At 42.2% G+C, this 14,160-nt stretch overlaps 2 protein-coding genes across 2 annotated transcripts; both read left to right on the top strand.

Moving 5' to 3' along the window:
• Positions 1 to 3,414: 3,414 nt before the first annotated feature.
• LOC306764232 (natterin-3-like) lies at positions 3,415 to 4,703 on the top strand (the record flags this gene model as incomplete). The annotated part of the gene is made up of 2 exons (XM_079251311.1): positions 3,415 to 3,508; positions 3,616 to 4,703. 2 exons carry the CDS (start codon positions 3,415 to 3,417, stop codon positions 4,701 to 4,703), a joined length of 1,182 nt encoding a protein of 393 aa, XP_079107437.1.
• Positions 4,704 to 10,309: 5,606 nt separating this feature from the next.
• Positions 10,310 to 12,198, top strand: LOC306764579 (natterin-3-like; the record flags this gene model as incomplete). The annotated part of the gene is made up of 2 exons (XM_079251753.1): positions 10,310 to 10,424; positions 11,111 to 12,198. The coding sequence occupies 2 exons, from the start codon at positions 10,310 to 10,312 to the stop codon at positions 12,196 to 12,198; spliced, it is 1,203 nt and encodes a 400-aa protein (XP_079107879.1).
• Positions 12,199 to 14,160: the final 1,962 nt, after the last annotated feature.

Here is a 14,160-nt window from a genome sequence, read left to right on the forward strand (position 1 = left end):
TCCATCATCCATCCATCCATCCATCCATCCATCCATCATCCATCCATCCATCCATCCATCCATTCATCATCCATCCATCCATCCGTCCATCCATCCATCCGTCCACCCATCCATCCGTCCATCCATCCATCCATCCATCCATCAAGCCATTAAGAAAATGAATGGATGATAATTATTTTTAAACAAAACACGTTTTCAGATCCCGTTCATATGACCTCCTCCTCACTCCTTTTCGGTTTTGTCCGATCCTCAAGGTGTCACCACAGCAAATCACCTGCTTCCACGTACCGATCCAGTACGGAAACCGTACTACACAGGTTACATGACACTGTTGCAAAATTAAACAGTCTACATCCCTGACACTCACAATCAAACAAACAAAAAAAAACAACAACAAAAAAAACCCCCACTCAAACAATGCAAAAAGTGCCCCCAAAACATTACTATAAACATTGGCTTTGAGTATCAAATGAAGCAGTGACTTTGGCACAACATTAACTTGTGAAAATGTCAGCATTAGCCGTTAGCTAATAGAGCATTACAATAGTACTGCTTCCAACTGAACAGTGTATAAAAAACATGAAACTAAACCAGGCCAGTTGTTAATCGTTATGTTACTTCATTGATATGAGCTCTATATTTATTATAGGAAATGCATCTATTGCTGCAGACCAGCCCAACTTTCAGGAAATATTTAGGGAGTAATGTTAGCTTTAGTCTGTACCTGATTAGCTTCAACTAGCCGCATTTAGCTTCTACTAAACAGCAAAATAAAGACCTAGATGTAGAATACAACGCTCTACAGCTCATTGTTCTGAATAAATGCTGCTGAAAGATGTGAAACGTCACATGTTGCTATGTTTGCACAACAGGCAGAGAGCTAGCTTAGCAGCCTGCTAACACTGAGACAAGCAGAGTTGTTTATCCACACTGGTCGTTCATCCGGCTCCAACCAGCAGGTGGACTCGTGTCTTTCCTCCGGAGCGATCACTTTCCTGCTTTCTCTTTCTGGCCTCCTTTTTCATAGCCATGACAAACTTTCATGGGAAGAGGAGGAAGAAGGAGCAGAAAGCAGAGCCTTCTGGGTTTATAGAGGTGGGTTGAAAAAGCAAAATGCTCCAGGTCAGTTGATCCCATGAGAGACGGATCTGCTCTTGTATAGTTATAATGTCTGGTTTCTGTAGAGAGCAGCCTCCTCGGACGGCCGACACGCCTCGACACCCCAGAAATAATCCATGATTACTCACATTAGACTGAAGTTTGGGTCGACGTTACACAGTATCCCTTCAACATCTTGCTCATCAATAAACCTGGAAGTCCATGAAGAGTTTCTGGATCTGATTCAGGTGACGAGAATTTCTTCCCAAAGTTCCTGTTTGGAAGTTTACTGCCCCCCACCCTCATAAATCTTCTTTTTAAAGATGCTCCGTGAGTAAGGTTGAAGGCAGAGGATGATGGTGGCACAGCAGCAAAGTATCTGGCTGGCATAACTGCAGCATGGGATGGAGCCTCGTCTTTACTTCTACCTGTTACACCACGGCAGATGGTCCGTTACAAACGGACAGATGTGGACCATCCAGACCTCCATCCATCTGGACAATCCAGTGCAGCAGGACAACTCATACATACAGAACATACTGTGTGATCATTGGTTAAAGGACTTCATGCATGGAGAGGTTCACCGTCAGACACCAGCTGCTGCTCATCAGCTGATCTCTGAACATGATGCACTTTCCTCATGAAGACCAACCTGTTTACACTGAATCTTTACTGAATACATTGAAAGTTTTCCTGAATTTTCCTGTTTTCATTCCTTTATTTTCATTTTCATCTTTCCATCCTTAGTCAGAGCCTTTTTTTTCCCAGATTGCATGGAAACCGGGACTGTCTTCATAACAACGTCCTTCTCTCGTTTCCCTGTAATGAAGCTGGAAACTAAACATCCAACTGTGTGAGATCTAAACTGATTTTTGTTGCCATGTAGAAACAGAACAACACAAAGGAAGAGAATCATGTTAATAACACATTAACAAGATAAACTGCAGTTTTGGAGTGTGTTCTATTTTGAATTGTCTTTGTTAATAAAATGAATAATTATTAATTGTTCCGTGGCTGCTGGCAGGAATGATCTCCAGTATCTTTCTGTCTTGCTAGCAACATCTAGGTAACATCTGCCGTGTTTGTTGCGTCAGCTGGTGAGTAGAGCTAGATGTCAGATGGAACCCAGCAAAAGTGCAGATTTATGGCTTGTCCATAAACTGGGTATATAAACCTGTGAGAGACAGGCGGTGGACTCACTGAAGAGCAGTAGGACGGTAAGACAACTCCTTTCCTTCTACCTAAACATGACCGATCTGGACAATCATCCAACCTAAACATCAATAATGTTAAATTCTCCTTCAGTTTAAAAAGGTTAAACATCTTCTATGATAATACTTTATACGTTTCTACATGTTGTCGGTATGTATGATCGAATGTTCTCTGGTCTGGACATGATCAGTTCATCTGGGGCTGAGCCGAGAGACCAACTCCGTCAAACTGCTTGAAATGCTAAAATAAAATATTCATCATTTTGTGAGCTATCCTTACAAACAGTGAAATACAGAGAAAGTTTAGGGAAGATACATTTAAAAGACCCATTTAGACAAAAAATGACAAACATCATTGTTATCAGTTAAATATAAAGATCTCTTGTTGGATTTCACATCTTCTGAACTAAAATTTAACTATTAAAACCCAACCCAGCTCCACTTACCTTACCCGTCTAGAATAATATAACCAGTCTGCAGAACTTAAAGCGGTGGGAGTCGTCTGGTTCATACTGTGACAGAGTTAACCTTCTCATGCATGAATTATTAACAAGCAATGCCACAAGTTCTCCATACACAATATTTCATTAATACAGACACGTACAAAAACACTTTCATTTGTCTTTATTATCATTTGACTTTTTATTTATTTAATATATTCTGTAGAAATATTTATAAAACAATACGTTGTCATATTTATATAATAGAAATATTCTAGAATAAAGTGACTAATATTATTTTCTTGTCCTGTTTATCACTGAGCTAAAGATCGTATGACATTATATACTGTATCTGTTTATCCTGCAGCGAGTGGCAGCGAGTTGGGAGACGATTCTGATGTCCAGTGAGGTGGCAAAACTGCAAATATACCATCCTCACCTATGAATATACCAGAAAAAGTCTTTAAGTAGGCTGTGATGTAGTAGATATATGATGCATGAAAGGGTTAAAAAGGACTGATACTCCATCTCCTCCACTGATGTTGTTCCAAAGCTTTAAGATTTATTTTACACTTGACTGAAAGATGAATAATCCTCTTCTGTGTGAAAGGTTTGCAGTTCTCTGGAAGTCTTTCCAAAGTTGAGTTTAACTGTTCCGTCTCCAGATGAAGCTGTCCGTGTTGTTGCTGCTGGCCCTGCTGGCCTTGTCCTCAGCCAGCCTGCAGGAAATCGTGAAGAAGAGCATCCAGCACAGGAAAGGTAAACCTGTCAGTGGAAGATATAACAGCTACTCAGCAACGTCTTCTCTCTGCGTTTGATGAAGGTCTCTGTCGTAAAGCAGCTCTTTTTGTCTCCTATGCGTGCAGTTTCCTTGCTGAACCCAGAGCTGGAGGACCAGATACCAGAACCCAGCGGTAATGACATCATTTTGGGCCCTCTGACTCCACCTGACCTGGAGCAGCAGCAGGACGTGCCTTCGTCCTTCCTCTTCGGTGACAACGTGAACCTGGAATGGCTGCCCTGGAACGGCTCTCCGCCCAACGGAGCCGTTTCCATCTACAACGGCTACACTGAGCGCACGGACTACGTCTGCAAATACAGGTGTGAAGCCGGCTTCTACAACCCGAGCCTGGGCCCTTACTGCCGCTATCCGTACGGAGACCGGGAGTATTACGCTCCTGAATTCGAGATCCTGAGCAACAAAGACAACTTTGAGTTCCTGGAATGGAAAGAAGGGTCATACGGTTCAGTGCCACAGCACTCAGTTCGGACCTGCACAAGCACCAGTATCTACGTTGGGAAGAACAAGTATGGACTGGGAAAGGTTGTTCCCCAGTTTGAGGCCTTCTTCCTGCCGTGGGAAGGGGATGAGTACTGGTATAAGAAATACCAAGTCTTGACCATCAACAGGGACGTCTACACCCAGCACATTACCGACGTAAAGTATGCCATTGATGAAGTCGCCATCTTCCAGTATCCTCCTGAGACCATGCGCATCTCAGGAGTCACCAACAACGAGTGCCAGGCCATTGTGAAGACAGTTACCATCTCCAAGACTTCAGAGGTGGAGACCACCTGGAACATCGGCAGAGCCACCATGCTAGGCATCACAGGAAGCATCACAGCCAAGATCCCCCTCATCGGCTCCGGAGGCATAGAGCTGAGTGGCGAGAAGACACTGCAGTTCTCGAGAGGAACGACGGTGGTGGAGTCGCTCAGCCACTCCGTGTCTGTGGCGCTCACGGTCCCACCAAACCACTCCTGCAGGGTCCGCATGGAGGGACGCAAGATCAAGGCTGACATCCCCTACACTGCACGGCTGAGTAGAACGTACCAGAATGGGGAGACCCAGTGGACGTCCATCTCTGGGACGTACGATGGCGTTCAGATCGGGGAAGTTCGGGCCGTGGTGGAACGCTGTGAACCCGTGGCTGACGCCAAACCCTGCCCCTGAAAGACTCAGCAAGACGCGTCGCATGACATCTGAAACATTTGTGGTCATGAAAATAAAGTCTCACAATAAAAAAATGCCAGAAGGATTTTGTGTCATGGTGTTGGAAAGGAAGTTAAATAAATACAGTTTAAATACAGTTAAAATGTATTTTTATCAGCTTCTTAAGTTATAAATAACATTATAATCACAGATTGTTCAATAATTGCCAGCAAACATGTTTAACATTTCTGTGGATTTTTTCCATGCATTTGCCAAACGGTTACTCTGCTGCAGTCCAAACATTTAACTCAGCAGTGGTTTTCTGAATGATTAGTATAATAGTTACAATAAACACAATTCATTTTTCTCTCTGGGATAAATAAGGCATTTTTATTTCTTTCTTTCATAATGAATTAATATATTCTGAAGATGTGACTTGGTTTAAAGAAATTCCTGATAAATGTGTAATGATGGACTGGCGAGCTGTCCAGGGTGTACCCTGCCTTTCGCCCAGACTGCTGGGCAGGACCAGAGAAAGTGCATAGGCCCCCCTTCCCCAGCGCAACATTGTGAGAATTATGAATGATGCACTGTGAAACAACGTTTCTAATATGGTACCAGTAGCAACACACTAGACGCTGTGGTGTAACTATCTGACTTTCATATACATTTTGTTTCATGTCCAAACGTCTGGTGTATGCCCCACATGGGCCCACATGGGCCCACATGGGCCCACATGGGCCCGTTATGCCCATTGGATTGTCCGGCCTTGCTGCTGGGACAGGCTCCAGCTTCCCCGCGACCCTTAATCAGACTACGCGGTACGATTAATAATAAATGAATAAATGTGTACTGATAAATAAAAATAAAAAATTGGCTGAATAGCCAGGACCACTTGTCTTTACACTTTACTGTTATCATAAACATTTGAGTCAGCTGTGTGTAATTTCCAGGCAGCAACCTCCAGCAGTTAAAAGTAAATGCCAGCAATAGCAGCAGAAATAAACATGTTTACAGCAGAAATAAACATGTTTACAGCAGAAATAAACATGTTTACAGCAGGAATAAACACGTTTACAGCAGAAATAAACATGTTTACAGCAGAAATAAACATGTTTACAGCAGGAATAAACATGTTTACAGCAGAAATAAACATGTTTACAGCAGGAATAAACATGTTTACAGCAGGAATAAACATGTTTACAACAGGAATAAACATGTTTACAGCAGAAATAAACATGTTTACAGCAGGAATAAACATGTTTACAGCAGAAATAAACATGTTTACAGCAGGAATAAACATGTTTACAGCAGGAATAAACATGTTTACAGCAGAAATAAACATGTTTACAGCAGGAATAAACATGTTTACAGCAGGAATAAACATGTTTACAGCAGGAATAAACATGTTTACAGCAGAAATAAACATGTTTACAGCAGAAATAAACATGTTTACAGCAGGAATAAACATGTTTACAGCAGGAATAAACATGTTTACAGCAGGAATAAACATGTTTACAGCAGAAATAAACATGTTTACAGCAGAAATAAACATGTTTACAGCCTGGTTCAAAAATCCATTTTAGGTTTAATAGGTCACGTTTACCTTCATGACAACTGTGGGGGGAGTGAATTTTTTTCTAACTCTCCCGTTTAAAAGTAATTTAATCTCAAAGTTCGGTATATTTAGGTTTTTTTGACCTTTTGATTGACAGGTACCCGATCTCCTGCTTCAAGTCAGAAGAACGTAGAACAACCGCGGGGTGGGTGAGGCGACACGCATGCCCCTGCCAAGATGGTGATGGTAGGAACCGCCCACCGAGCTTCAATTCAGCTCTTCAGAAACCTACTGGTGGCGTCATGGAGGCTCCGCCCATCTTTTATATACAGTCTATGGTAATTTCTCATTTTTTAGACATAAACATTTATAGATCAGCCTCAGCAGCGCCTGGCAACACGATGCTGAGATCTGCTGCAGAAACCCTGACTGTGACCCCTGACCCTTTCCACCCCCAGCTGACTGCCAGCTTTTCTACAGTCTTACCTCACAGAGCAGAAGTAATCGTTCACCTCCAAACTCCTGTCTGTGGAAGCAAACCCGCCCCTAAAGGACCACCTCCAACAACCCCGTTGGTCTAAATACTTTACGTTTCTGGCACAGAGTCCTCCAGAAGCCCTTTCACCGTTCTTTGTCGCCTTGTTGCTGCATGAGACTGCTTTGTAATAAAACTTTATTCACATCCCTCGTGACCTTCAGAGGCAGCTGGGCTGAATGCCTAGCTTAGCACGCTAACACACGAACCCAGAACGCTTCATGCTGACATCAGAAGCTGAAGCTGGGAATGAGGTCAACATGTTGGACAAGCTGTGTGATTTATTCATTCAGCAGAATCTTGTGACATCGAGGCCATATTTCCCAGATATAAACTGGAGGTTTTGACTTTCATGTATGAAGATAAGGAGCTGGTAAGATGGATCAGGCTTTAAAGGGTTAACTGGTTTGTATGCAGAGTGTAGATCTGCATACACTTTGATTTAATCTCTGAGAAACACCATTAATGAAGCAATTCTTTCTTTTGACTATAATTCAGGCAAAAGACATTCAGACTTTGTGTTAATGAGAAGAAACTGGTCCTGTTTAGAGGTTCTAATCACCCTCCACTGTTGTGTGAAAAAAAATTAAATAAAGCATAAAAACATTTAATGTCCATCCCTCTGTGTCCATCTGAGGAGAAGAAACTCAATGCGTGATCTGGTATCGGTCACTTCGCTGAATGCTGATGCAGCTACAGGTGGTGACAGAGATGTCTTAAAAATGACCTTTACACTGCTTTCCCTCACGCAGTCCTCAGTCTGGCACACAGAAATAAATAACTGTTTGTCTGAAGGACGCTCACAGATGGCCATGACCTCAGAGATTATCAACGACAGCACTGTGTGAGAAGAACAATGTTGGTGTTGAGCTGCTCCTCCTCTGCTGTGAGCTGCTGATCTTATACAACAGGCTGCCTAATCAGTGACCCAACTTTCAGAAGAGATCTAATCAATTTGTTCCCTGCCTGAGCTTATCGACAAACCAGTATCTTGTCATCAGCGGAGAGAGCACAGCGGCACTTTGGACATGGTGCGATTCTCGGTTGGCCTGCCGATCCGGGACACAGAGTCCTGGCAGGTTTTTATTTAAAACTGTTGTAACTCTCATCAAAGACGGCTCTTCGTGCACAGATCAATAAAGCATCCTGATATCACAAGCAGCAGGGACGGTCTGGTTACACCACCCAAAAGTTTTCAGGTCAAGGACGGCAGCATCAGCTCTGGTTATGTAAGCTGTTGTAGATCATTAGACCATGTCTCAGAAGGGAACAACCCGACCTCCCCGGTCCAGATCCAGGTTCTGTTTCACCTCCTCTGACATCCTGATGGGAAAGATTGCTCTCTGAATAATCAATTCAATTCAATCCAGCTTTATTTGTACAGCGCCACTTCACAACAATGTTGTCCCAGGACACTTTACATCCACATCATTTCCAGCCAGTTCATACATATCCTGTAATAGAAACCAACTGATTGCATCAAGTCATGACTTGGATCCAATCCTCCATCCTGAGCTGCACGAGGCGACAGTGGGAAGGAAAAAACTCTCCTTTAACAGGAAGAAAACCTCCGGCAGAACCCGGCTCAGGGAGGGCAGCCATCTGCCTCGACTGGTTGGAGTGGAGAGGACAGGAAAGACAGATCAACATGTACAACGGCACTTATTCAGGAAGACCTGCGGAAAAAAGGAGAAATAAGTTACAAACGGCAATATTGGCATATATTTATACATTAATATATTAGAGAAATAGAGCGAGGTACTTCTCAGTGCATCAGGTAACATCCCCATTGCTACATAAGTAATGGATGGCTAGACAAGACTTCACAAAAAAAATAAAAAACAGAACACCATGCTTGTTATATAGGAGCTTACTGGATGACTGGATCTGAACTCGCCTCTGTGAAGTTTCAGGTAGGAGAACCAGCTCTTCCATTTGACTTTCCTTTAAAAATCCGTACTAAAGATGGCTGACGTTGCCATGGTAACACAGTAATCAAAACCTCTTCTATCATCCGAATGTGTGGTTCTAGCTCGTGTCCGACACCCAGTTTACTCAAATTGTAATAAAAAATAAATCAATCAAGTATGATGAACAGACTAACTTTGGATAAAAAGCAACAGTGGCACATCAGGAAGATCGGCGGTTCGAGCCTCGGCCCGGGGCGAGCTGCTTCAGCCTTGTTGTTGCATGTTCTCTCCGTATATGTGTGGGTTTTCCAGCATCCTCCCGCAGTCCAAAGACATGACGGTGGGTTAACTGGTCACCCCATGATGTTATGTAAATATGGGAGAGTGCTGCAAGCACAGAGGAGTGCTGCAAAGCCGAAAATTACATCACATTTCTGTATTTGCAGCGCTTTTCTTTTGGCGCAATATGTTTCTGTATTAGATTAAATTGTATAATCTCATCAACATATTAATTCATTTATTTGATAACACATTTTTTGTTTTTACTAGATTTATTACCCTAATATCCAGTCGAGCTTTTCTTGCAGGTTATTTTTTTCTCTGTAAAACAGCCAGAGAGTCAGATTTCTTTGCATGTTGGACCATGTGGGTTGTCCCTTACCTTTGTGTATAGACTAAGGACTTTTGGCGTTTCCAGTTGAGGATGTTCAGGATGAAGGAACGACTCAAAGAACAGATCTGATGTGTGGGTTTGCTCAGCAAGGCAAGTAGGCTTTCACTCCACCCTTATCATGGAAAGGTCTACTTTGGAATATGCAGGGAATTTGGAGGGAACTGGATTTAACTGGCTTGAACTGGTTTGACCTGGTTCGAACTGGATAACAACTGGGTTGGACTTCACCCTCAGAAGTTACTTGAGATGATGAAGAGAAATAAAGTAAAACTGCAGTGAGAGCTGAGCTGAAAGGGAAATCTGCCTGCAGTAAATCCTCAGCTGTGTGAACACTAAACATGCAGTCTAAACTGTACATGAAGCCTGGTTGAGATTATTCTCAGATGATCATTCTGAATTGTGAAGAAGAGAAGCTCAGTCTTCTGGGGAGGGGTCAGAGTTTGATCATCTGGTAAGGACATCCTCCTCACATGGTATGTGTCTTACCAAGGTCAGGAGTTAGAAAACCCACTAACAGTCCCCCCCCCCGATAGTAGAGGGGTTCTGGGTGTCTCTCAGACTCCCCCACCCCATCCCCAACCAGTTTCCACTCCGATGTAACTGGAGGGTAGATGAAGAGCCTGTCCTGCCACCCTGCAGATCATAAACTGCCAAGAAGGAACGAGCTGCAGCTTTTTATTGGGGCAATTAGTGTGCAGGAGGTTTTAAAACTCAGCCAATCCAGCATGCAGCCTCACTTCAGCAGGAACCTGGAGAGGTAAAAAAAATTACACTTCTATTCAAGAGCATGACATTTTATCAATACTGCCTTTGTAGTTTTCTGTAACTTTGTTTCAATTAAGTATGTTCACATATACATATATATATATATAATGTATATGTGAACATATTTAATTTATTTGGTTGCATGTTTTCCATTATTCCCACTAATGAGGTTTTCTGTGTGTCCAGATGGGGTGGTGTGTCGTTGCTGTCCTGTCAGTGCTGCAGCTCTCCTGCTCGGCCCTGCAGCCTGACCCACTGCTCTCCGTCTCCCAGCAGCAGGACAGCCAAGGAGATCCTAATAGTGAGTGGCAGTATAGCTGCATCTTCGTTCGGAGCCCACACTGTGTGCTTGGCTCAGTAGTCTCAGAACAGTCGTGGTTTGGAAAACATGCACAAATTCATACAGGACAAAGGTGAAGCCAGGCCATAAAACACCACTGCACTGTTTGTAATCCAGAGAAATTAGTTGTTTTCACAGCTTCACTTCTGAACAGTATAAGGTCCAACGGTAAGCGAGATGTGGATCCCTACTTATCTTTAGCTCAGCCTCTCTTCATGCTTTCTTTTTCTGGATTTCATAGACTTTGTGTCATTTTGGATGTGAATGCATACAGCTACACATGGTTGCTTTTCTCTTCCCATTCTCAGCGAGGTCCTGTCTGTAGCTACCCAAACACACTAAAACTCTACAGAATAAAATAAAATTATTCCACTTTGACAGTTTTTTTTCGCACAAATGCATAAAACAATCTACAACATTGAAACACAGCGTTAGCAAAGTCTTTTTCTTCAACGTCTGCTTAGAAGTGGTCATCGTGCAACCACAGAGGACCTTCCAGAAGTTGGTGTAAACTCTGTTATCCAAGCCGTGGTGAAAAGTAGTGCTGGTTGAAGCAAAGACAAAACAGTTAGCGTTAGCATTTAGCACAACATTGCTCTAAATCTGAGTAATTTCTTGTAAAACTCAACTTGTCCTCTCTTGTCTAGAGCGGTGGCTGAGCCCTGTGCGGGAAAATGTGGTTCCTTCCCGTGAAGTCATCAACCCCCCCACGATGAGAGAGACTCCAGACACTGAGACAACTTCACACTCCTTCCCAATGTTTGGTGAGAATGCAAATCTGAAGTGGGTCACATGGGACGGCGTCCTCCTAAATGGTGCTGTAGCCATCTTCAACGGCTACACCGAGCGCACCGACTATGTATGCAAAGTCAACTGTGAGGCCGGCTTCTACACCCCCAGCAAAGGGAACCTCTGCCACTACCCTTACGCTGATAAAGAATATGCATCCTCCAAGTTTGAACTACTGGTCAACGTGGACCACTTTGAGTTCCTGATGTGGACTGAAGACTCATATGGCTCCGTCCCCCAGTATGCCATCAAAACCTGCTCCAACTCAGATATCTATGTTGGTAAGAACAAGTACGGACTTGGTAAAGTAGTAAGCCGACACGAAGCCTTCTTCCTGCCGTGGGAGGGCGATGAGTACTGGTATAAGAAATACCAGGTCCTTGCCATCAACAGAGACAGCTACAGCCAGCACATCTCTCACGTCATCTACGCCATTGACCAGATGGAGCTGTTCCACCAGCCGCCAGAAGCCCTGAAGGTCACGAGGGTTACCAACCTAGAGTGCAGAGATGTGGAGAAGACAGTGACTTTGGAGAAGACCACCACGGTGGAGAAGACCTGGGACATTGGGAGGGAGACCCGAAATGGGTCTGTGTCCACAATGACGGCCAAAGTTCCCATCCTCAGCCCTGGGGACGTAGACTTCACCAAGGAGCAAACAGTGACGTTCTCCGAAGGGACCACCGTGGTGGAGTCCATCAGTCACTCAGTGTCTGTGCAGCTACTGGTGCCCCCCAACCACTCCTGTAGCGTGAGGATGGATGGACGCAAGATGACAGCAAATATCCCGTTTACAGGCCGGCTGAGCAGGACCAACCACAACGGAGACACGCACTGGACGTACATCACTGGCACCTACGACGATGTGAGTGTTGGCGAAATCAACGCGATTGTGGAAAGATGTCAGCCAGTAACTGATCCAGCTCCCTGTTCTCCGGCGCTGTGATCAGTCTGTCCAGATAAACGTTTTTAAAATAAAAAAATGTCCAGGTGTGTCTTTGCTGTTGGTGGAGACTTTGCCTTCAGGAGTAATTTTGGGCCGACAATTTATAAAAGAATTATTTACTCAATAGCTGTGCAGGTTTTTGTCATGGTCTCACATTATAACATGATATATTTCACATTATTAAAAAAAAAAAAAAAAAAAAAAAAAAAAAACACCTTTTGTTTTAATGTGATGGTTTCACATTTTTACAATAAAACTATTACGTTATAATACGATACGTTTTTTTACAATAAAACTTACGTTATATGATACGTTTCACATTTTTACAATAAAAAAATAAAGCAATAGTTTCACGTTTTTAAAATAAAAATATGTTATAATATGGTTGGTTTAACATTTTTGCAATAACATGATTATGTTTAATGTTTTACAGTAATACTAGTACATTATAACACCACGTGATCGGTTTCTCGTTTTCATAAAACTATTACGTTATATCATATTTTTACAATAAAAATGATGTATTATAATGTGACACATTTCATGTTGTAACATAAAACAATCACATTATACTATGATAAGTCCCCAATTTTTTTTTATAATTTGGATGACAGCTCGACGCTTTGGTGAATATACACTTCTTTACCTGGGGTTAATAATACACTACAGATACAAAGTAAAAATTACATAAGATGATGTCAACTTTACAACCAAGAACAAAGAGAATACAATTTGGTGAGGTGTGAAAAATAAAAGACAGACGGAATGAAAATGGTTTAAGGATTCAGAGTAAAAGAAGTACAGTAACCTTCCAGAAGAGTTCAGGGGGAATTTTCTCTTTTTGTGAAATCATGCGTCATTATCTGGCCACATTTGGTCTGATTTAAAGAATTAAAAGTTTTTTTAATCTCTACTTGCTGTCCGCTCTCCCCATCGGCTGGCGGCGGTAATGCGCCATGACATTGTTTGACAAACACCACAGAAGAAGAAGAGCCTGTAGCAGCCATAGACATAAATACATATATGTCTCATTGTGCGCTGGAGTGTGAACCAGTGTCACCGCCATATTGGATGGGTCTCTGCTTTCGAGTCTTGCTGCAAATCAACGTAGTTTCCCTACATAACTGTTTTCTGTGGAACAACGCGTATACATTACACACACACACACACACACACTAAACACTTTTCTACATAACTGGTTTATAAATAATGTTAACACAGTGAATAACCTACTAAATGCAAATGATAAATTTTTACTCCTATGGAGGTGTTTATGGAAAAACATGATATTGATGTTTCACAGAGACTTTTACATGGCAGCATAATTACCTCCACCAAGGAGGTATATGTTTTTACCAGCTTATCTGTCTGTTTGTGTTCAAGATAACTTAAAAAATTATGGACGCATTTTTATGAAATTTCCAAGACTTGTTGGAAACGTGAAAAAGGAAGCACCGATTTAATTTTGGTGGTGATCCTGGTCAGCGTTTGGATCCAGGAACTTTTTTAAAAGACCTTGGTGGAGGTTTATGCCCTCCAAGTGTTTTTCTGGGTAACTTTCGAATTGCACAGTTTTGATACAATACTTCATTTTCAGACTTTTGTATCTCCAAATTATTTACATTTATTAATTTATCAAAAGAAAGTCAACCGTAGTAAAGAAAAAGCAGCAACTATTCCCATATTTTGTTCAGCATACAGTTGCAATGACCGGCCAAATACTGAAAGCAGGTTGTGTGGAATTACATTTCACAATGTTGAATAATAAATTTGACCAGATAAAAATACATAAATCCAAATGCATCAACAAACATGATAGTTTCAAATTTATAATTTATATTGCTGCTACCTTATGTCTTTGTTAAATAGCATTATTAAAATATTTTAGCATAAAAGCTTGTCGTTTACAGTGATCTGTATCATAAAATTTCTGCCCTTTGTAACAAACCAAACTGAGGAAAT

This window comes from Telmatherina bonti (assembly GCF_933228915.1).
Source record: "Telmatherina bonti genome assembly, chromosome: 13".
Lineage (NCBI taxonomy): Eukaryota > Metazoa > Chordata > Actinopteri > Atheriniformes > Telmatherinidae > Telmatherina > Telmatherina bonti.